Genomic DNA, 21,954 nt, shown 5'->3' with positions numbered 1-21,954 from the left:
AGCTCAACTGTAAGCAGTAATTACTGAATTTACTGTGCTGTTTTTAAGTACCATTAATAATTATTATATTTATAAGTTGTATAGTAGTTATAAATTGTATATTTAACATTAAATTAGGTTAATGAGTGAAGTGATGTTTGGTTAGATTATGTTGATTCTGTGTACTGATGAATCGTACATATATCAACATAACCAAAATTAAAAAGTTTAAGCCATGTATACCTACAGTGGAAAAGGTTCAAGAACTTATAGCAATATTAACATCTGGTTTTTATTAGTTTATGTGCATATAGTTTTACAAAGCTTTATATAATTAAGTAAAACTGTCTAAGTGGGGAAAAAATTCTTACCTCTAAACTCCTCTGCAAGCCCATGACAGGTTTAATGATGCTAAATCCTAAATATTGTTTTCTTTGAATTATGATATCCATAAAAAACAATGAAGGAAAAATAATAGATCCTAAAATGTGTTGTCTAACTTAGAATTTCATTTTATAATAAAAAAATTTAATCAGATAATTAATATAATGTGATTTCCTGCAAAATTGGAATCCTTGGTTAGCATTTTTTTTTTTTTTTTGCTGTGCAGGGGATAGAATAAAAAAAATCATTACCATCAAGTTGCGAAATTAAATAAAAGCCGATTTGCTAATCCATGCAATTCAGTGAAGTATTCACAGATCTGCAAATGTAATTATTTTTTCTCATGATCATTTTTTTATAGCTAGCATAACTTGTGTTTGAACTAATAAAATTACATGTTTTTTTGAATGATATCCAATCTGTTCAAATTTAGGACTGTTCTGCTTCTTTAACTAGTTGTTATATTTATCTGTTAAATTATTTAACATATATATATATATATATATATATATATATATATATATATATATATATATGTTAAATTATTATTTAACTCACACACACACATATATATATATATATATATATATATATATGAACATTTATTATTTTTTAAATTTTAAAGATATTGGGTTTGCCTAGATAAGGAAATGAATCTATATGGATGACTTAAATGTATTATTTCTACATTTATTTTTAAATTTGCCTCTTGTGTTTTAATTTATTTTGAGTTATGTGAAATTTTATGAACATTTTTATTTTATAAATACCTGCACTTATTACAATCATATTTGCAAATTATGTTTACCAAGTTTGGAAGTCATGTAATAACGATTAAATTTTTTTATACTTATTTGCCTTGATTCAAAACAATTGCCAATATTACTTTTATCATATACAAATAAACATTACACTGTATGTCATGCATCCCTGCCAATGTTGATTATTGACATCTGTTTTACTAACTGAATAGTTAATGTTGGAAACATTAACTATTCAAAAAGCAGCAAGAGCAAAAACAAAAACATTTTCAAGAGCAAAAACATTATGATTTCCAAGTGTGCCGCATATACTTTGGCAAGGGTATATATTTGTTGTATGCAAAGAATTACTCCCGTTACAGTTTCCAAACATTTAATAATTTGTACCTTCACAGAGGTGTAGTCTACTTTTCTGCTATGGAAATGAAAAACTTTTCAACATTTCTTGATGAGATGTTGAAAAGTATCAATTACCTCTGTTGGGTTGAGAATAGTATTGTAAGAAATGATTTTGTTAGAGGTAAGAAATGTTTGTTCATATGAGCTTTTGGCAGGATAAGCAAAATGTTTTGTTAAAAACAGGATATCTTTACTTAAAATGATTGGCGTCAGAAATGAGTTTCACTTTAATTATTTTTTGTTTGCTGTGCATATCTTTAATTATAAAGCAATAGTTTCTCTAAATTCTATGCTGTTAACAGTGTTTCTTAGGTTAAAGCATTTTTGTATTATTGTTTTTATTAGAATGTAAAAACCGTTCCAGAAATAAACGGGCCTATTAATTCTATACAGTTTTCATTCTATTACAGAAAGAAGAGTTTCTGCTTTTACTCTATTTCACTTTATGAGAAACTCATCTTTCTTTAAAACCATAAACTGTTTAAAACTATAAATTGTCTTTAGGTCTATGCTTTTATGGAATTAGATAAAACTCAAAATTATGAGTTTTAAATGAAGATTGTATTCATTAGAAAAACTATAAAAAATAATAAAGGCTTTATAAAAGACAAAGTTATACTAGAGAGTACAAGATTACACATATCTCAGTGGTTTGTGATTTTCTCATCTGTTTCAAGTACTGGTACTTATTTTATGTTTAAAATTATTTTGTTCTTTTTCAGTTAAGTTTGTATTTAATGAAAGAGTTACCAGTTTTTGCTTGGCGTCCGAATGAAAAAGATTTAACAGTACTAGCTGATTGGTTATTATATTATCCTCTAAACTCATCTGAAAATAGTTTAGCAAGATATCTATTATCGCATCTTAATTGGGGATTTTGGTAAGTTATTTTCAAATGTAGTTTTTATTATTACAGTTTTACAGTACACAAAATATAAAGTATATAACCTGGACCTAACAGTTACAATTAACTGCCAAGAAAAATTTTGTAATTGTTGTAGTATTCTAGGAATAGAGAAAATAATTATTCACAATCATTTGTTTATTTCTGCTTCTTTGTTTATTATTGCATTATTGTTATAAATTTTAATTCTGTGCGTGGTGGTAAAAAACCATGATTTACTTTGAACTTGGACAGTTCCTTTGCGGGTCGGTCTTCCTTCCTCCACTATCAATATTTTATTTACCTTTCATTCTTTCTTCCTTAAGATGGTTACACACATAACTGCAAACTTGACAAGCGTGCACGATCAATCTTCTTGTATAAGTAGGCTTTAGCATCTGTAGGATAATTTTGTGATGTGAGGAGCTGGGTGAAGAAGAAGCATGGGAACATCATTCATGAGTCATGAATTCACCCAGTTACTCTCAGAACATGAATGCTTTCAAGACTATTTATATAGAATGAACAGGACCTGAATCAGCATAATGTTAAGAGACAGTGTTTCCTGGAGTAGAATAGTGACTACGTTAGATCTAAGTAGCAGAACAACGAAGAAGGCAAGCCGGAAGAAGGTAGTCATAATCCGAGGCGGAATAGCTGTTGTCAGATGGCTGTGGACAGCCAGCCGCAGGGGTTGGGCGGTGGGCAGCAGGGCCTCTCTGGGGTCGTCGTCTGTCAATGGCCCCTCAGGGATGCTGCCTGGGCTATTGCCAAGGCGACAATAAGAGCGCCTGTGTGATTGCGCAGGGAATCACCCAGTCTGGCCCCTGCGCGACCTGAGGGGGAGATTTTTTATCGGGCGAGAACCCCACACTTGCTGTCAGAGCAGACCGGCAGCAGCTGGCAGAGCTCTTTCCTCCTGCTACAGAAAACAAAAAACAAAAAAAAAGAGGATAATTTTGTGCAAGCATTTTAATTGTACAAGCTGCTTGATGATGGATTGAATTTGAATCGAAACAAGCTTGGAGAAGCTATGCTTGCATAAGTGAGATGGAACATGTGTACCAAGGATGTGCCAGCTTGTATAAACAAACGTCAGTTGTAAGTGAGTTCTACAATTGTTATCATGTGTAGCGATCTGAAGAAGGTCAGCGGAGAATTACTGGAAGAGTTTATTCATGCATACCAAAATCGGCTGTATCTTTGGTAAATTAAATCATCAGAGGTTCATGATAGGGCAAAGAAGGATGCAGCATGTGATATCTTATGTAAATATTAGATTAATTGATAAAAATGCCGATAAGAAAGCAGTTGTTAAGAAGATAAATACCTTCAGGACTAATTGTAGAAGAGAAAAGAAAAAAGTTGAAGCATCTTGTTACTCTGCCGTTGGTATAGATGAGCCTTCACTGTAGTACTACCACTTGTTTGACTTTTTGGGAGATCAAGAAACTTTGATAAGTTCTTCATCCAACTTGAATGCTAGAGAGGTAAGTTTTATCTACTGTTTTATAATACAAACACACATTTCCTTTATTTGTTTTTATTTTTAATTATTTATACAAAACTTCAATACATGGATTTTTAGTTTTTTAGTGAACAAAGCTTTGTTGCCACAACACTTGTCCTTCATTGGCGCAGTAGTCCATGAACTGTTGTCGTACTTGTTTAGCATGAAATGGTATATCTCCAGCGATATGAGACCTTTGTAAAGGGGACATATTGGAATCTGATGTTAAACCAGGATGGACTGTGTCATTTTCTATGTCCTCAGAACCTAGAGAATCAGGAGGAGTGTAGGCTTTACATACAGTTGACATTAAGTAATTATGGAAAGCACAAGTTGTGTGGTTATTATTTTATCAATATGCTCTAATTCTAAATTGATAGCAGTGTGAAAAATTCTAAAGCTCACTCCTCTCAGTAATATTGCTTGTCTTTCTTTGTTTTTTTTATTTTTATTACAGAGAAATGATTCTTGTAGAACAGTTCCTGTTATCTAGTTAGATAGCAATAAATTTGACTTTTGAAGTGAATACAAATTCAGGTGCTTTATTTATCATAGATTTTTCATTTACTTACATGCAAACTTTGAAATTTAAGTCAGTTTTAAGTTGCAATATATCTTGGAATAGTACTAACTGTAATATAGACTATGTATATATATATATATATATATACACACACACACTCTCTCACACAACACACACATACACTTTTTTTTGTTTAATACATTACTAAAATGATAAAAATAATTATGCTTTTCTTTTCTACCTGCTTCCTTCATTACCTTCAATTAGTAATCCACTTCCTCTCTAATACTACTGTGGTTTCAAACATAACTTTATAATATCATAATTATATAATGAAGTTGTGTGAATTCAGTAATAAGAAATTACTGCCTACAGTCAGTAGACAGTGAGTACTGTTACAGGTAACCCATAATAATATAATTTAATCTCTATTAAATTTTACTATATAGAGTAGTTTTATTAATTTCTCTTATTTATTATTACAGTAGTGGTGATACACAAGAACTGTTTTTGCCATGGTCAATGCATTGTCGAGTAGGCCTGTTAGTAGCTAGGGCAGCTGCAATGTATGCATCTGAAACAACAAATTCCAGTGGTTCTGCTGTTATTACAGAAAGTGTTAAACAGGTAAATTGTACTATTTATTTATAATTTTATGTATTTTTGTTGTTTTAATTGGTAACTGCATTAGCATTTTATTTTTCTAATATTTTGTCTTGTAGGTTGTCTTTTGTAAATTTACTTTCATCATACATTTCCATACTTTTTACTGTTCACTACATTTTTGTAAATCTTCTGATTTCTATAACGTTTTCACTTTGGCCAGTTCATCTAATGTTTGGTTTTTCTGTACCCCTCTAGCAAGGGTTTGCTAGATGAATTATAATTCGGCCTGCTTCCTTCTTGCCATCATATGCCATAAATTTGTGTAGATAAACGAGTACTACTTATGTTTGTATTTATCTTTGCGTACAGTCTTTGCCTACTAGTCATTCCTTGTGATTGTCTTATTCCCTCTACCCAATTTTTCTCTTCTTTTTAACTGTATGAATTTTTTCAGGGGGTTTGCTGTAGGGAATTTACTTTTTCTTTCTTTCTCCTATTCAGGGCCTTTTCTGAGATCAACAATTTTATATCATTGTGTATAAGATTGATCCACTGATACGTTTGTTCCTTCCTCTTTGCTGGCAGTTCGATTTGAATAACATGTAGCCCTATTTCCATCACATTGCATGGACTTGTAACCCCCTCCTTTTCATATTCCATACTTCCTTTCATTCTTAGGTTATCACATTGTTTGTGTATTGTGGCTCAAGTAGTTAAGTGCATTTCCAGTGCAAGAGTTGGTAGTTTGAGAAATAGCCAAACCAGTTTTACTGAATGATTCCTCAGTAATAACCCTGGCCAACGTTCTACCTTTGTGTACTAATTAATTAATTGTATCTCCTGGGTTGCGGATTCATGGAACAAATTTTAGGTATTTTTAAAATAACAGATGCAACTGCCAATTCAAAAATAATGCATTTGATATTTGGAGACTAATGAAGTGTCATATACATTAAAAGTAAAACCTTCCTAAAATGGAATCTGATCGGGCCGATTAAGAAATCTGTTTTGAAGAGTTTCCTGTCTTGTAGAGTTTTATTAAAACATGAGCTGATTTTCCTCGTATAATGAGGTCCTGTGGAATGAATTATACGAATATATAATGAAGTTAGACAATGATATACGTTTGGAATATTCTAGAAACTTACTTACTGTAAATAAACTATATTATTTGCTAGTTCTTTAAAAATTGTAAAACTGAAATAGATTATTTTTAGAGAATACTTATTATAGTGTTTACTGTATAAATTTCGACTTTCCAGAGTAGTAGTATGAGCTGTTTTCATTTGCAAATATAAAACAATTATTTCTGTCTTAAAGTTAGTTTTATTTCAATTGAAAGTTGCCCTTAACAAATTAGAAATGCACTTAGCTTAAAACACACCATGAATTAACACTGATTCTAAAATAAAATAATTTTCAAAAATTTTAAAAACTAATCAGTGATATATTTAGACTAAACAGATATCGAACAATCAGAATTCTAAGAAACTATTAACTTATTGACAAAATACAGCACATGAATTGTTTACATAAACTATTGCCCACTACCACATCATAGGCTTATAGGCCGGAAGTTGGAACCATAAATGTGTTTGCATATCTTACATTAAATAACAATTAGTTATCTACTGCATTTATTATTTTACAAATCATAATTTGTATACGATCTGTCTTTTAATCACTTCATTTTATAACAGGCTATTTGTTTTTTATTTCCTTTAGGTCTTATGGGATAAATTTAACATATGAGATAAAAGTATAATCCGTGTTTTTTTCCATCTCTATTTTATGGATTTGTCATGCCAAAGAGATTCTTTTAAAATAAATTGTGACTTGGGAAACCATTCGTTTTGAGGAGGTTTCCATTTTTAAGAGGTTATGTTATGCAGAGGTTTCCCTGTATCAATTAAAAATGCACACTTTGTTCTAAACAATTTGCAGTCTCCCCTTACTTTTTTCTTTCATCATCAGTGTGTTCCACATTCTCTCATTCTACTTTGTCTGTCCCGGTGCTTATGTAAATCAAGTAGTGAGCATTCCAAACAAATTTATACATTTAACTTATTTGTATTTAATCCCTTCCATTAATTTATTGTTATGATTTTTAGCAAAAATACTTACTTATTATTTTTTCTTAGAATGTAATATTGAGTGTTGATCACAATAACAGGATTAAAAAGATATAAAAAATGATGACCGATTATGAATTTCATGATTTAATGTGTTCATTGCCCTGTTAGTAAGTCATAACAACTCTATAAATCTGGCAGAATGATTTTTACATCATGTCATCTTATAGTTATGCAAGTATAATAATAGTATTCTAAATTTTGTGGTGGGAACTGGCATATGGTTGAGAAATACAGTACGTCATTCAGAGTAGCTCAAAGTTATATGGGAGTAGTATTCATAACATTTCTGAAAAATTGCCCTCATAAAAGAAGGTTTTCGGTTGACCTGCAAGCCAGGAATGCACTGCTTCTTTCACTGTTTCGTCCGAGATAAATCAAAATGCCTCTTAATGCCTCTTTGAGTGGATCAAACTAGTGGTAGTCAGAGGGGCAAGATCACGACTATTTGGAGGCTGAGGCAGTACTTCAAAGTTGAGTTTCTACAGCGTTTCAGCAGTGTGGGCAGCAGTATGTGGACGGGCATTGTCGTGCAACAATACAACACCTTTCGATAGCAGTTCTCAGCGTTTGCTTCAAATTGCAAGCTTCAGTTTGGCAGTAAGCATCTCACTGTAGCGTGCACTGTTTATTGTTGTGCCCGTTTCCTCATAAACACTCTGTTGCGGTAACACACTGTTTCCGTACTGTACCGAAAGTCTTCGATGAATTTCGGCCGTGATACATCTTCCTACCACAAAAAACGGATCACTGAACATTGCTCGTTTTTGGTGCAAACAGAAAGTGGAGCTGCCATGGTTAATGGCAGGGCAGCGATAATGGAACTAACCTAGCAGCATCAAACCTGCACAGACATAACAACAATTAAACAACACATGTGTCATCTATGCAACGTGACAGTACAACCAACATAAACAAAAATAGAACTAAATTGTTGATAATAATTGACTTAGCCTCGTATATATGAACAAAGGAATATGGAGGATATGAATCTTCAAAAGATTAATTTCAGTAAATATATATATTATTAGGGTATGTATATGCACACGCTCGTTCGAGTATATATTAACTTAGCAAAATCAGTTCTTTTGTTATTGTATTTATCCATATTCCTCTCTTTTAGAATTATGTCAAAAGACAAAGTATAATTATGTCTAATAATAATTAATTAATTAATAATTCAAGTATAAACATGTCCAATTATGTCCAAGACAAAAGTATTATTTGATTAAAAAACATGAAACAAAATATGAGAAACAAAGTTTCATAATCATGTCCTCATGATGTTTATTGGGTAGTGCTAAGAACCTTGAAGAATGCTTCTTTTACCTGTATGAAGGACAGCAGACCTGCTGTAATTACTGTACGTAAGATGGGGCTGACTATTCTGAAACCTGCATACTTCAGAGCACTCAAAGTTTTGAGTCCTTTGCTGACCAAACTGTTGCTTTGAAGAAATTACAATACACTGATAGTTTTTATAAATTGAACAGGTGTTAATTGTTATTTTTCATTATTATTATTATCAAGAGCATGAGGATAATGAACACACTAGGCCCTTCCTATCCAGATTAGATAAGAAGTGTGAACGGCGACCGGCTTGTTTTATAAAAATAAAAAAGTGTACAAAATAAGCACTTCAGCTTACAGTAATAAATAGCATGTAGTGTAATCTATTAATACATTAAAAGTGTTATGACATGTGAACTACAGTGGACTACAAAGACTGTTTAATTTTCTAGCGAACATATTTGGAAGTGAAGATTTTTTTTATTGTTTTATTTAAATGGATATAGTGTTGTAAATCTTAGTTTTCTTAAAACATTTATAATTTGGCTCTAAACATTTTTTTTATTATTTCAGATGTCATTAATTGCTACATCAATGGTACGTTCACAAGCGAATGAACAAGCATTTAGTGTTTGGGTTTGGCAAATAATGTTTCGTTTAAGGCTTCATCTCATGGACCAGTCCGAAACTTTTGTTTGGAATGCTATGGCAAATCCTGCTCAAGCATTTACTTCATTACCCGATTTGGATTCACAGTCTGAAGTAAGTCTTATTTTATCTCTTAAGCAGTTATTGTTGTTATTTTAATTATTAATTGTTGTTAAGAGCAATTTTATCGAGGTATTTGAGTTAGAGCATGCAATTATTCTACATAGTGGACTATTTACTTGTGCTTTCTTAACAGTTTGAGCATCATGCCTGTGACTCAGGTATTTGGTTAAATCCTTAGGCAGATTTTTACAAAAACACATATTTTTTTAAACTGTCACAATTTTAAGTTCAAAATATAAAATAGTTCTTAAGTTAAAACATATAATAATTTTTAAATAATTAAAAGTTATGTTTTAAGTATTATTTGAAATCGAAAAAGAGTGTATGAATAAACTAAAAACTATAAACAACCAACTAACAATAAAAAAAATTTTTCTAACAGCACAGTAAAAACCTCGTGTAAATAAATCCAATATTTGGTAGTCTAACTTAGCAATACATTGATAGTATAAGGTATCATAATCACTGTAATTCTTTTAATTTCAGTATTATAAGCAGCACATTCTGCAATTAAAAATGGCAGCAAATAATAAGTGAATCACTGACATTCTGGTATCAAGTACAATTTAGCAAAACATCATTTAGCAGGCATAACAATATATTTTTACCTGAAGCTTAAAGGGTTAAAAATAATGAGATACGTCTTACCCAAGTATGTTAAGTAATTATTATGTATGTTACCTAATCAATATCTTGATTAAATTTAATATTACACCAGAACAAAATGAATCTTAATTTAATTGCTAAAATGTAGAAATATTTTTAAACTAACCAGTTGACAAAACTAGAGAAAACTATTTCTTTCTCTTAGAAATGAGTAGAGCCCTTGATTAAAATTTGGATATTTTTACTACTTATTAGCTATAGACAGTGTATTTTTTTTATTCTCTGTAAAGTTCTTATTGTTTAGTTCATAATGCTACGATATAGTTTGATAGATAGAAAGGTATTTAGCAGAATATAAATTAATATTGATATGATTGTCTACCGGCTACAGAATTTAATTTTCCATTCTCATATTTATTACCATCACTTTAGCTGTACATTCATTTATATTTTACTGATGTTAAAAACAGGAGTTTTCCAGTAAGAAAGAGGTGGAATGAATGTTCCTTTAAGAATTTTTTAAGAAATCTCTGGCAAAAGTTATAAATTTTGTAGACATTGTTCACAAAAGTGTTTATTTAAGATAACTCCTTTGTGAAGAAAAGGTATAATTTTAAATTCATTGTTTAAAAATCTTGTAAATCTTTGGCTTGTCTAATTGTGAGTGTTAATGCGTTTATCAGCAGAATTAAAATAAAAAAAAAAAATTGGAAAATTTTCTAGTCATTGTCTGTATGTTACCAGCTGAAAAATAGGTAGCTATCTTTTTTTGTTTTGTACATCTGCATATGTTTAGCTTTTGCGTAATGACTTTGCTATTCTGTTTGATTGATTGATGATAGTTTTACCAGATCTGAAGTGTAAAATCATCACCGCTTTTGACATCTTTTTTATATACTTCTTTATATAGGTTAAAAAAATTTCCACATTTTGGAATTATATCATTCATTCTTTTCATACATGTTTTGCTGTTAGTATGATTCTGTTAAATAGTTTGTGGCTGTCATTGTTTAGTCTGTTCTCTCTTTTGTAAAAATAAAGAATTAGAAAATACCTCAAATAAGAAGAGTCTTTTATAAGACTCTTCTTATTTGAGGTATTTTCTAATTCTTTATTTTTCAGAACTCAGAATTCATTATGATATAGCACTGTAGGTAATGGTATCACTTTTCCAAATTTCACCTTTGTTTTTTGTTTCGTTTTTACTACTCATTGCTAATTTTTTTAGCTTTGCAAATAACTTTAATTTTGTTCAGGAGGTAAGTTTGGATGATCTCCAATCGCTGGTTCTAGATTAAAATGAAATTTGATAAATATTTTATAAAACATTCTAGCAGTAAAATAAGTTTGATATATTTAATTTATGTATGTTTTTTGTTTTCTTCATTTGTGAAAATTGAATACTGAAGACTACTGCTTGATTAGATAAATTATGACAATGTACATAAATAATTAAAATATTAGCTTTTTTATAATAGGGAAAATAGCAGTCTGTTCTCTCAGCTACATTTAAATAAATACTGATTTATTCGGTTATTTACATTCTCAAATTAAATATTTGTCACAAGCAAGAAACTATTGAAAAGTGAGAAAATTAAATATATTAAACTCAGAGCTTTTAAAAACTGTGATAATAATAATTATTCATGTTCAAATGATGTTGCTTTTAATTTTCTAGATTATTACATTGCTTTAGAATGTTGTTTACAGTTAATAATATATTTTTTTCAGGAGATGGAATTATTAAGGGATCTGGTTAAACAACAAGAATCACTGAGTGTGTTGGCAGCATTGCTTATGACAACAGTCGGTCATAGTGTTCCAATAATATACTCTGATGGATTTTCACTGATGTTAAAATTACAAGCATGTTATCGTCATACTGCTGTAATATTTGCTTTGCAACATATTGTACCATTATTTCTTGATTGCCCTCAGTCCTTATTATCATCAGAAAAGTTAGTATTATTATTACTTACCATCATTGCTTCTAATTTTTAATGAAAAGTTTATTTTTAAATAGCTTTAGATATAAATTATTTAGATATAAATTAAGCTTTTTTTTATCAGTTTTTATCTATCAGTTTTACAATTAATACATTTTTTTGCCAGTTATTGTATTGTACAAAGATCTTTTTTTAATAACAATATTCAAATTCAAAGTATCAAATTACCTGAAAGAGATGGAAAAGAGGACCTCAATGAGCAAATATGAAGCCATGCTGAAAAAAATGAGAGAAACATATGGAGAAGAGAAGAAAGGCTACAAAGAAGTGATATATCAGTGGTCCTAAGTTGGCCTTTCCATAAAAAAAAAAAAAAAAAACATGTGAGAATAAATTCATAAAAACATGAGTTTTCAAGAATTATTATACAGATCTATATTAAGTTTCACAATGAAACATGAGTTCCACAAAAACTCATATTTTTGTAATTATTGCTAAATAAAAACTATAATTTTTCATAAAATAAAATTTTTTTTAATGCATATTTATGTAATTTAACAAATATTAAAGACCATTCCTTAGTATTTAAAAAAAAAAAAATTGAATTGCCATCTGGAATTGCACTCTCAGATTTCTTTTGATCTGTTATGGGAACCACCGGGTTGGTCTAGTGGTGAACGCATCTTCCCAAATCAGCTGATTTGGAAGCCGAGAGTTCCAGCATTCAAGTCCTAGTAAAGCCAGTTATTTTTACACGGATTTGAATACTAGATCATGGATACCGGTGTTCTTTGGTGGTTGGGTTTCAATTAACCACACATCTCAGGAATAGTCGAACTGAGAATGTACAAGGCTACACTTCATTTACACTCATACATATCATCCTCATTCATCCTCTGAAGTATTATCTAAGCGGTAGTTACCGGAGGCTAAACAGGAAAAAGAGTGATCTGTTATGGAGCTTCCTTGTCAGTGCTGCAGGTGGAGTTGTTTAATAATTTTCTTGTTATAGCAATAAGTGAATTTGATGAGTATTTTTTATTTTTATTTAATTTATTTATTATTAAAAAGATATATATATATATAAGAATAATAGAAGACTGCAGAACTGTATCATGTGATAGAAGATTTATATCCATCTATTCTATTAAAGAAATTATAAAGATTGTACAAAAGAAACTAAATGAGGGAAAGATATATAATAACTTAAAAATAGGAATTGTTAAAGCTTTACAAACAATTCTTCAACAAAACCAATTTAAATTTTATAACAAAAAAATATAAAAAGAAGGCTGGACTAGGCAGGGCAACCCATTATTAGCGATACTAAGCAAAGTATTTCTGAAGAAGAAAATAAATCAGATATCATGAAAAAATACATTGAAATTTATTAGAATATATTAGGTACGTGGATGACACTATATTAGTAATTAAAACAGAATTAAATAATAATGAAGAAAAGGTTCTGTAAGAAATTAACAAATTTCACCATAACATTAAGTATAAGATGGCAAAGAAGAGAGACGAAACTATTGATTTTTTAGGCCTAACAATAAAAAGAAATAATAATAAAAATTTTGAATTATACGGAAAAGAAAATTATACGATAATATCATAGCTTACAATTCGAATTGCCCAATGGAGCATAAATTAGCGACTTTTAGATTCATAATAGATAGACTACGTAAATTACCATTAAACAAACTAACATATAAAAAAGAGTTACAACACTATTTTTCTTATAGCAGAAAAAACAGGTACAAGAAGAAATAAACAGTAAAATTAGTAAAAATTGAAATTAAAAGAACAAGTGATAAAGAAACCTTTAACTGGAGTAAATTAACATTTATGGGAAAAGAAATTTACCCAATTAAACAATTCTTCAGTAAATATAATATAAAAATGGCCATAAATACAAATATTACACTAAAAAAGATTTTTTTAATATTTATATCAATAATGGTATATACAGAATAAAATTTAAATGCAATTCAACATACAATGGACAAACAGGAAGAAAATTAAAATTAAGATACAGAGAGATCTTTTACAAATCAAAAAGAAGATTTTAATTATGTAATGCATTTAATAAAAGAAGGACATATTCCAATGAAAATGGAAGAATCAATAAAATTAATTCACATTGGTATTAAAGGAAGAAGAATTTTTAGAAAATTTAAAAATCTTCAAATTAAAAAATAATAATAAAACGATCATAAATGAATAGATCAACAATAAAGCGGATGACCTTTTCAAGAACCTCAATTTACTGAAAACAGGAAATAGAAATTAAAAATTAAAAAGATAAGTATAACCATCAATAACAAATAAACAATGAAGAAGGCCAGATAAGGCATAATGTTAAATAAAGGGAGGGGTGTTGACTAAATGTTACATAAAGACTAACATAAATGTAAAAGTATCAGTACAAAAAGTTTAAACAATGGAGTTATTCCAAAACGTGTCAGTATACAACAAAAGAATGAAACTAAGAAAAGCAAACAGTACTCAATATAGATATCATTGTTTTTATTAATTTTACATATCTAGTCTTGGAAAGTTCATTATAAGTTGGGAATTTATTATTATTAAGAATCTATCATATCCTCGCTTCATTTTTACTTTTTTTAGTAGCATTATCAGTGTTGCTAATGATCATTGGAATCATTTTGTACATAGTCGTCATATGAGGGTCATTTTCATTAAATTAGTATCTTAACTTACCAACTGTCAATATTTAAAAAAATATTTTTTATGCTTGTAGTTTTCGAACTGTCGTGCTAAATCTTCTGTCAGCTGATAGAACTTATTTAAAGATGGCCAGAAACCTAATTGCTCCAGAATTTCCTGGGATGATTCTCAAACAGTTTGGTGATATGATTCAATATCATTTAGAACATTATCGCAGGTGTGTATATCAAAGTAATTCTTTTATTTTTTTTTTTAAATGTATAATTTTATTTATTTTCCATATTTAAATTTTATAATTGTCACTTTATTCGAGTAATCTTTCCTTGTATACAAATTATAACAAAAAGAAGATGAAAGTTGAACTTTCGAAGAATTTTTAAAATAATAACTTTTCTTTAGTTGGCCTTTTTAATAATATAAATGATTATATACCTTACCAAAAGCATCTGACATTAAATATGGAATGTGGTAAACTGTATCATCTTAGATGTATGGTTCTTTTGCATATACTGTAGCATGAGTTAAATATAAACCTAACTGTCCGGTGGATTTATTATTTCAGAATATTTGAGATTAGTAAAATGAAAGCTGTATTTAAACGCTTTAAAAATATGTCCGAAATTGTTGATATTTGGGAGCAAGAGTGTTGAAGATAAAAATTCACAAAAAAGAAGTTTTACATTTAAACTGTTAAAATAAATTATTCAACTATGGTTTACTATGTTTCATCTGTGAATAAAAAAATAATATTATCATGACAAACGATTATAATCCAGTTTTGCTGGATTCTATCAAAATTACTTATTGATAGCGTAGTAAGTATTCACATGTAAGCAGGAGAGTTCAATTTGATGTCATAAAATGTGAATGTTAAATTAGTTAAAATTTTTTATTGCGAGTGTGTTATAATTTTGCAGTAATGTAATTTCTCTACTGATAATGTTTTAAAACTTTACTTTTTTAGGTTTAGCCTTGCAACACCAGCCCCACTGGCACAGTTATGGCTGCAAGTATTGTGTTCAGTTTGGGCTGAAGAAGCTACCAGCATTGTTTATCTTATGGATATTGTTCTACGAGTGGCATTTTTTCGGTCTGAAGTAAAGATTGCAGCATCTGACATATTGTCACAATTATTGCAGGTAATAATAACCTTTTTGTTTATATACTTTTACTTCCTTGTACAAAGTAAAAGAAGTATTGTGATTGTGAAAATTTTTGGTCTTTAGATTTCATTTCCTTTTTTTTTTTTAATTTTTTTTTACTTCCTTGTATGAAGTAAAGGGAACATATCGATTTTCATTTTTCAACGGAAATTTCCATTTTGACCATCCCTGAATTTGACTAGTTTTGGTGTGACGTCTGCATGTATGTGCGTATGTATCTCGCATAACTCAAAAACGATTGGCTGTAGGATGTTGAAATTTTGGATTTAGCACTGTTGAAACATCTGGTTGTGCACATCCCTTTTTGAAAGCAATCGAAATTAAAATTAAAATTTTAATTAATGAAATATTTGGATCTTAAAGGGATGGCACATCGGTTCGAATGATACTTCATCTCCTTTTGTTTTTTTGACCATTTCTGTTTCTGATGTAACACTAGATTTTTTATGTTTACATTTCCCCGGGTGTAAAAAAGTATGTGGAAAAAATTATGTAAAGTTCCTTGTTGTTTTTCTTCTTCTTTTTTTTATTAAGAGTAATAAAAGTTCGTGATTTTGCAATAATTAAAAGTAAACCACTTCACTATAACACTAGTAGTCGACTGCGTAAAATAAAGAATGTAATTGTAAATGTAATGTTTCAATAAATTGATCATGAGCATAGCTATCATAAAACAAAGTAACTGCCAAAGTTATACTCTTTAGAGCAGTGTTGTTTTGATATCTTGCACTATTACAATTCATGTATCGCAGGATAGTTTATTGTTGCCGATTGTGAAAAGAATTGTATTCAATAAAATTAAACATGCACCAGTATATATGTACAGAACATTATTAAAAAATTATAATATATAATTTTTATATTACCGTTATATGAATTTTCTTAATGTTCTTTTTTTTCTCATATTTTTAAAGTTTTTTTTTTTTGTGGGCCAATTTGTTCAGAGACCAGTAGCATTATCTCGTGGACCGGCACCGGTCCATGAGATAATGGTTGAGAAACACTGCGTTATATTATATTACTCTCTTGTTTATATTACACGAGACAATCTCTTCACCTTCACTAACATACTGACAAATACAAAATGCCATAAGTATTTTTGTCATGTCTACTTTTCTTATTCATGATTTAAAAAAGAATGAATACAATTTAAAAATATAAAAGAAAATAAAAAACAAAAATTATGACTGTTTTTGGTATTTATTTTGTTGGTTTGCATCTTGAAAAGTATTACAACTAAAATAATCTCACGTAAATTTATTAACTGTAAAAAAAAATGTGCGCTTGGATTTAAAAAAATATCAGTATTAGGTTATGAATTAGAGTTTATAATATCTGTGAAGGACTAGATGATAACTGGATCTCATAAGTACTTGTAATCTGTTAGTTAATCATCTCCTCCCTGTAGATATCTCCTTTTTTAATCTGTGATTCTAGTTCCTTGAATAGATAACATTGGAATTGGCTTACTTGCAACACAGGTAACGTCCTGTCTTTTAGTGGGGAGTTGAAGCCATTTATTTGGTAGAGCATCTATTTACATAGTGAAACTTTTGTAAGGTTTCAATTTTTCCAAAGGTTATATTTAGTGTGTAACTAACTAGTATTTAACTTTTTGCTAACCAATCTATAAAAATTTTATTTATGTTTTCTCTTGTAATCTTAATAAAAAATTAGTATGTTATTTTTATTAATAATTTTTTTTTACCATATTGTACTTTATGTATGTTTTGTTTTTAAAAGCAAACAAATGAAGAGGTGATGTCTGAGGTTAGTGGTTTCTGTTTGTAATGTTTTTCATTAGTGAAGAATTTTGTATAGTAAACCTCCTTATTAATTAAAAATAAAATGTCATCCACTTGAATTTTTATGACCATGTACTTTTTTGCCATCCAATGATGGCAAACCAATGATGATGCATCCAATGATCTGAAGTGTGGGGCCAACCAGTCTTTAAAATTATTAATAAATTATTATTTAATAATAAATTTAATTTAATTATTAAATTATTATTTTGTTAAGTATTATTAATTTCTTATCTATTAAATCCTTTTGTAGTCATTGTTTTTTTAATTCCATCTGTCTTTTTTATAACTGCTGCATGAAGTTTCAGCCGGTTCTGTGCTGTTGTATTCACACCTCATTTTTCTTGAACTTTTTTTTATATAAATCTTGTATTGAGTTAAAGAAGATGTTGACTGGTATATAAGAAAGGTGCATGAAGTATTGTGTGAATGGAGAGTTTCATGAATGGGATTTAGTGTATGTATGATGTCAGCATTCTATTTATCTCGTTTTTGAATAATATTTTTTTTAGTTTTAAAAGCGTTTCAGATTCCATCTCTGCTTTGATTGTTTTTTCTGGCACCAAAAATCTTCCAAAAGGGACAGGTTTTTGTTGAAAACAACAATGCTAAATTACCTGGTTGATTGGGTTTGCTCAAGTTTTTTTTTGCCATGAACTTGATCAATGATATTGTGTGGATTGTTGTATTGATTACAAATAATGAAAGAATTATCAATGATATTTCATTATCAACCACAATGTTGAGTCCTTTTCTTTTTATTCAAATGAAGGTTGGGGATGATCATGATTATTCATATCTTATTCACAGATGTTGTAAATAATTGATTTGATTTTGGCAATTAAATCATTCTCTGTGGTTACACAGTTATGATATTCTTCATCATTCTACTTCTGCTTGCAGTCTGTTTTTGCTTGGATATTCACTCGCAGAAACCTATAATGTTGTTCTGTCATCACATGACCAAAATAGTCTAATTTGCGTCTTTTATGCTTGTTACTGATTCCTTTTTTGTTGACATTCTAAGTCACATTCTTCTTTTTCATTGAACTGAATATTTAGCATCATATTATTCTAATGTTTAATTTTTTATTTAGATGCTTGCAATAAAAGATTTTCATCTGGTGGAATGTGGTGAAGACATTTCTATACTTATCTTTATTTCTTCAGTATTGTTGTTTGTATTAATTCATGTTCCTATGGGTCATGCACTTTTTCGATACAGGAGTTATGTATTAGTTTAATTGCACATTGATATCATTTGAGGATCTAGTGAAAAACATGTATTTGATTTTTCAAAAGTAAATCTTTCTATCTTTCTTACAAACTATCTTGAAACATCATTTTTAACAACCTAGGTTTTTTCTTACTAAGAATTCTGTTTACCATAGTCTTGAAATATTAGCAAATTCCATGCCAGAGACTCTGACTATGAAGTGTTGTTGTTCTTATGATTTATATTCATGTGTTCAGAAATGGCACCTCAGAAAAAATCCGACCTTACCTTTCCTCTTATCATCAGTAGCATTTGTACAGCTCATGTTAAATTTACAATTCTATAACCTTACCTGTCCTTTGCTATTTACTGTAGGCTCATAAATGTTTCACAATTCAAGGGGAATTTTACCACTATTAAGCTCTTTGTTCTTACATTATTGCAGCTATCGTCAATCACTGTCATGACTCATTTTTTGAAATTCTTAAAATTCCTGATAACTAATTAACCAGTTAAAAAGTATTGTGCATTCACAAATCAGTAAACTGCTTTATTAGTAAAAATGTGTTACTTTTGACATATATTGTAAGAAAATATATTTTAGTTTTATTTATAAAATTCCTTATTAGTTTCATTCAGCCCATAGAAGGTAAGAAAGTGAAGTTCATATCCTGCATTTTTATTAAAAAAAATTGAATATGAGTTAGTATTGCCAGATTAGATCAGTCAATTTTTTTTAGATTTATAAAATTGAAACCTAGTAATATTTATAAATGCTGGGTAGGTTTTAAACATTACACTTGTTTATTACTCATTGAAATTGTGATATAGTAATTTTTTTTCTCTTAGATATTTACTATTTTTTGTATTGTTTGTATGTATTGTTTGTTTGAGTCACTATCGAAATAGATTATTGGCTGTTGAAAAGCAAATTAGATTCAAATCCTTTGGTACATACTATATACCAAACTGAAAAGCCTAGAGCTTTCTAGTTTTGATAGGAATAAAATTTCTATGTTAATTTGAGTTAATGTTAATTGTTTTATATTAAATTATGTTTTGATAGGAATAAAAAGTAATTATTTTGTTTTTTATAATGGATTGTTTACCATGGTTTTATTATTTCAAGTTATTATTAATAAAGAACTATTAGTCATCAATTATTACTTTATTAGCCAAATTATATTTCAAGACTGGAGTGATGAAATGTGATAAATCTTGTACACACCATCAAATATCATACTACATGATTCCTTGGTTGTTTGAGAGATGGCACTACTTACATTGACTACAGAAATTTAGTTTGGGAACTTTTCAGACATACTGTGTAATCACCCAAAATTCATTTGTTTTATTGCCTTCTGCGTTTCTTACAACTATTGATCAATCACTTTCAATTTTGTCTCCTGGAAATTAACTTATGTGTTTTTTAATGTATTTTCTGAATCTTTCTTCTACAGTTGTATTAGCAGTTTGATTATTCGTTCACATCTGGTATTTCCATTAGTATAGTTTTCTTTTATGACTTTTAGATTGAGTACTTGTTCTGAACTTTTAATTTTCCTTACAAAACAACGTAAGTCTTTCAGTTCATTTATTTTGTATGTCAAGAATGTATTTTCCTGCTATTTATTCATTCTATCATTCTCCTACCACAGCATTTCAATTCCCCATTATTCATTCTTTGATTATTTATAATCATTTTTACCTTCTTCTATCATTTTCTGTACCTATTCATACCTTATTTGTAATGCATCACCTTGATTTTGCCTGTTTGGCACGTATACTTATATTAAAAGTAAATCCTTAAAATTAATACCTATCCTAATAGTATTTATCCTCTCATTAATAAAAATCCCCCTTTGTAAACATTTTTCAATTTTTTTGTTTAGAATTTTTTTTATTCATATACCATTTCTTGCTTTTTTTATTGAATGAATAATACCCAATAACTTCATCAATGTTAACCTTACCTTTTCCTTTTCATCTCATTTCACTATTCCAATTATTTCCATTATGTGTATTTCCATCTCTTTTTAAATTTTCCAACCTTGCTTGCTTTTGGAAGTGTTCTTTACATTCCATGTGGCTTATTTTCATCTAATAACCTGTTGCCGACTCCAGTCTAACTAATTGCCACAACTTCTCACATTGTTTTTCTCCCAGTCTAAATGAAAAGTGACATAATAAAAAAAATTTAACAGAGTACTGCATTGATACTAATACTTGCAGAATAATTTTGTGGTTATATACCGTCGGCTTCTGCCTATAGATCAGTGATCCATATCATTGGGAACAGATGATTTTGTGAAGTACTTCTTAGCCTGGCTCTTAACTTTCAATCTATTAGCTTGGGAGACTCTTTCAATAATTAAGCTACTACTGGCACATTGCTCAGGATCATTGATGCGTGCAAGCCTCACCATCAGGATCAAGGTCCTGTACTTCTTGGTGAGGATTTTTCTTATAATACTTAATATTATACATTAAAAAATTCTTCTTCATGTTTACAGAGCAATATAAATAGTAGTCAGTCTGCAGCAGGCAGTGGGCGACTTTTATCATTATTATCATGGGTATCAAGCAGCAGTCCTGTATATACATTATTACCTAAGGCTGCTGTATCCTGCCCGCATGCTCCATGGTTTGCCTATTTTGCACTTGAGTTAGAGGAATTCAACATACAGAATAAAAATGGATTATGGAAAGCTATTTTAAAAGAACTTGCAGCTGCCACTGGTAAAGCTTCTGTCGATAATGCTATAAAGGTATGACTTCTTGATTTAAATATTTCATTATAATTTATAATTTAAGGATTTTTTTTAATCTGTTATTTAATAACATTCATAATATATTAAGAGCTGAAAACACTTGTTATTTAATGAAAAACCTTCCATTTTAATTAAATCTTGCAATTTCCATAAATATTTTGACAAAAGTTGTTTTTGTTATATTTTTGTTCTTACAAAAAAAAATTATAACAATCATCTTCTTCTTACTGGTGCTTCATTTGTTCTTTTACTTTTTTTCTCTAATTTATGTATGTGTTCTACATGTTGTAGTGCAAACGAAGTGGAAAAAAGATTACTAGGAAATAAGCAGAGAATAAGATGTTAAAACCATTAAGACAAAATTATGGAAATGTATATAATTTAACATTTTTTTCATTATTTTGGAAATCAAAATAAGCAAGAAAAAGGCAGTTAACTATTTTTGTTAAAGAGGAGATGCTGCCTCAAAAAATTTTAAATGCTACATACCTTGTCATTTTTTCTCATAACCATGCTCT

The 21,954-nt window shown here is 29.2% G+C and overlaps 1 protein-coding gene across 2 annotated transcripts in view; it reads left to right on the top strand.

The window, feature by feature from the left end:
• Nucleotides 1-21,954, top strand: part of Epg5 (ectopic P-granules autophagy protein 5) — a 239,997-nt gene that overhangs the window by 46,224 nt on the left and 171,819 nt on the right. For both annotated transcript variants that reach the window (XM_075375997.1, XM_075375996.1), the window contains exons 11-17: nucleotides 2,246-2,403; nucleotides 4,925-5,066; nucleotides 9,041-9,229; nucleotides 11,576-11,802; nucleotides 14,555-14,698; nucleotides 15,446-15,620; nucleotides 21,179-21,433. In XM_075375997.1, coding sequence (XP_075232112.1) covers nucleotides 2,246-2,403; nucleotides 4,925-5,066; nucleotides 9,041-9,229; nucleotides 11,576-11,802; nucleotides 14,555-14,698; nucleotides 15,446-15,620; nucleotides 21,179-21,433 — 1,290 coding nt within the window. The remainder of the gene's footprint in view (nucleotides 1-2,245; nucleotides 2,404-4,924; nucleotides 5,067-9,040; nucleotides 9,230-11,575; nucleotides 11,803-14,554; nucleotides 14,699-15,445; nucleotides 15,621-21,178; nucleotides 21,434-21,954) is intronic.

This window comes from Lycorma delicatula, chromosome 9, assembly GCF_047948215.1.
Source record: "Lycorma delicatula isolate Av1 chromosome 9, ASM4794821v1, whole genome shotgun sequence".
In the NCBI taxonomy this organism is placed as follows: Eukaryota; Metazoa; Arthropoda; class Insecta; order Hemiptera; family Fulgoridae; genus Lycorma; species Lycorma delicatula.
This window is presented reverse-complemented; position numbering and strand designations above follow the sequence as displayed.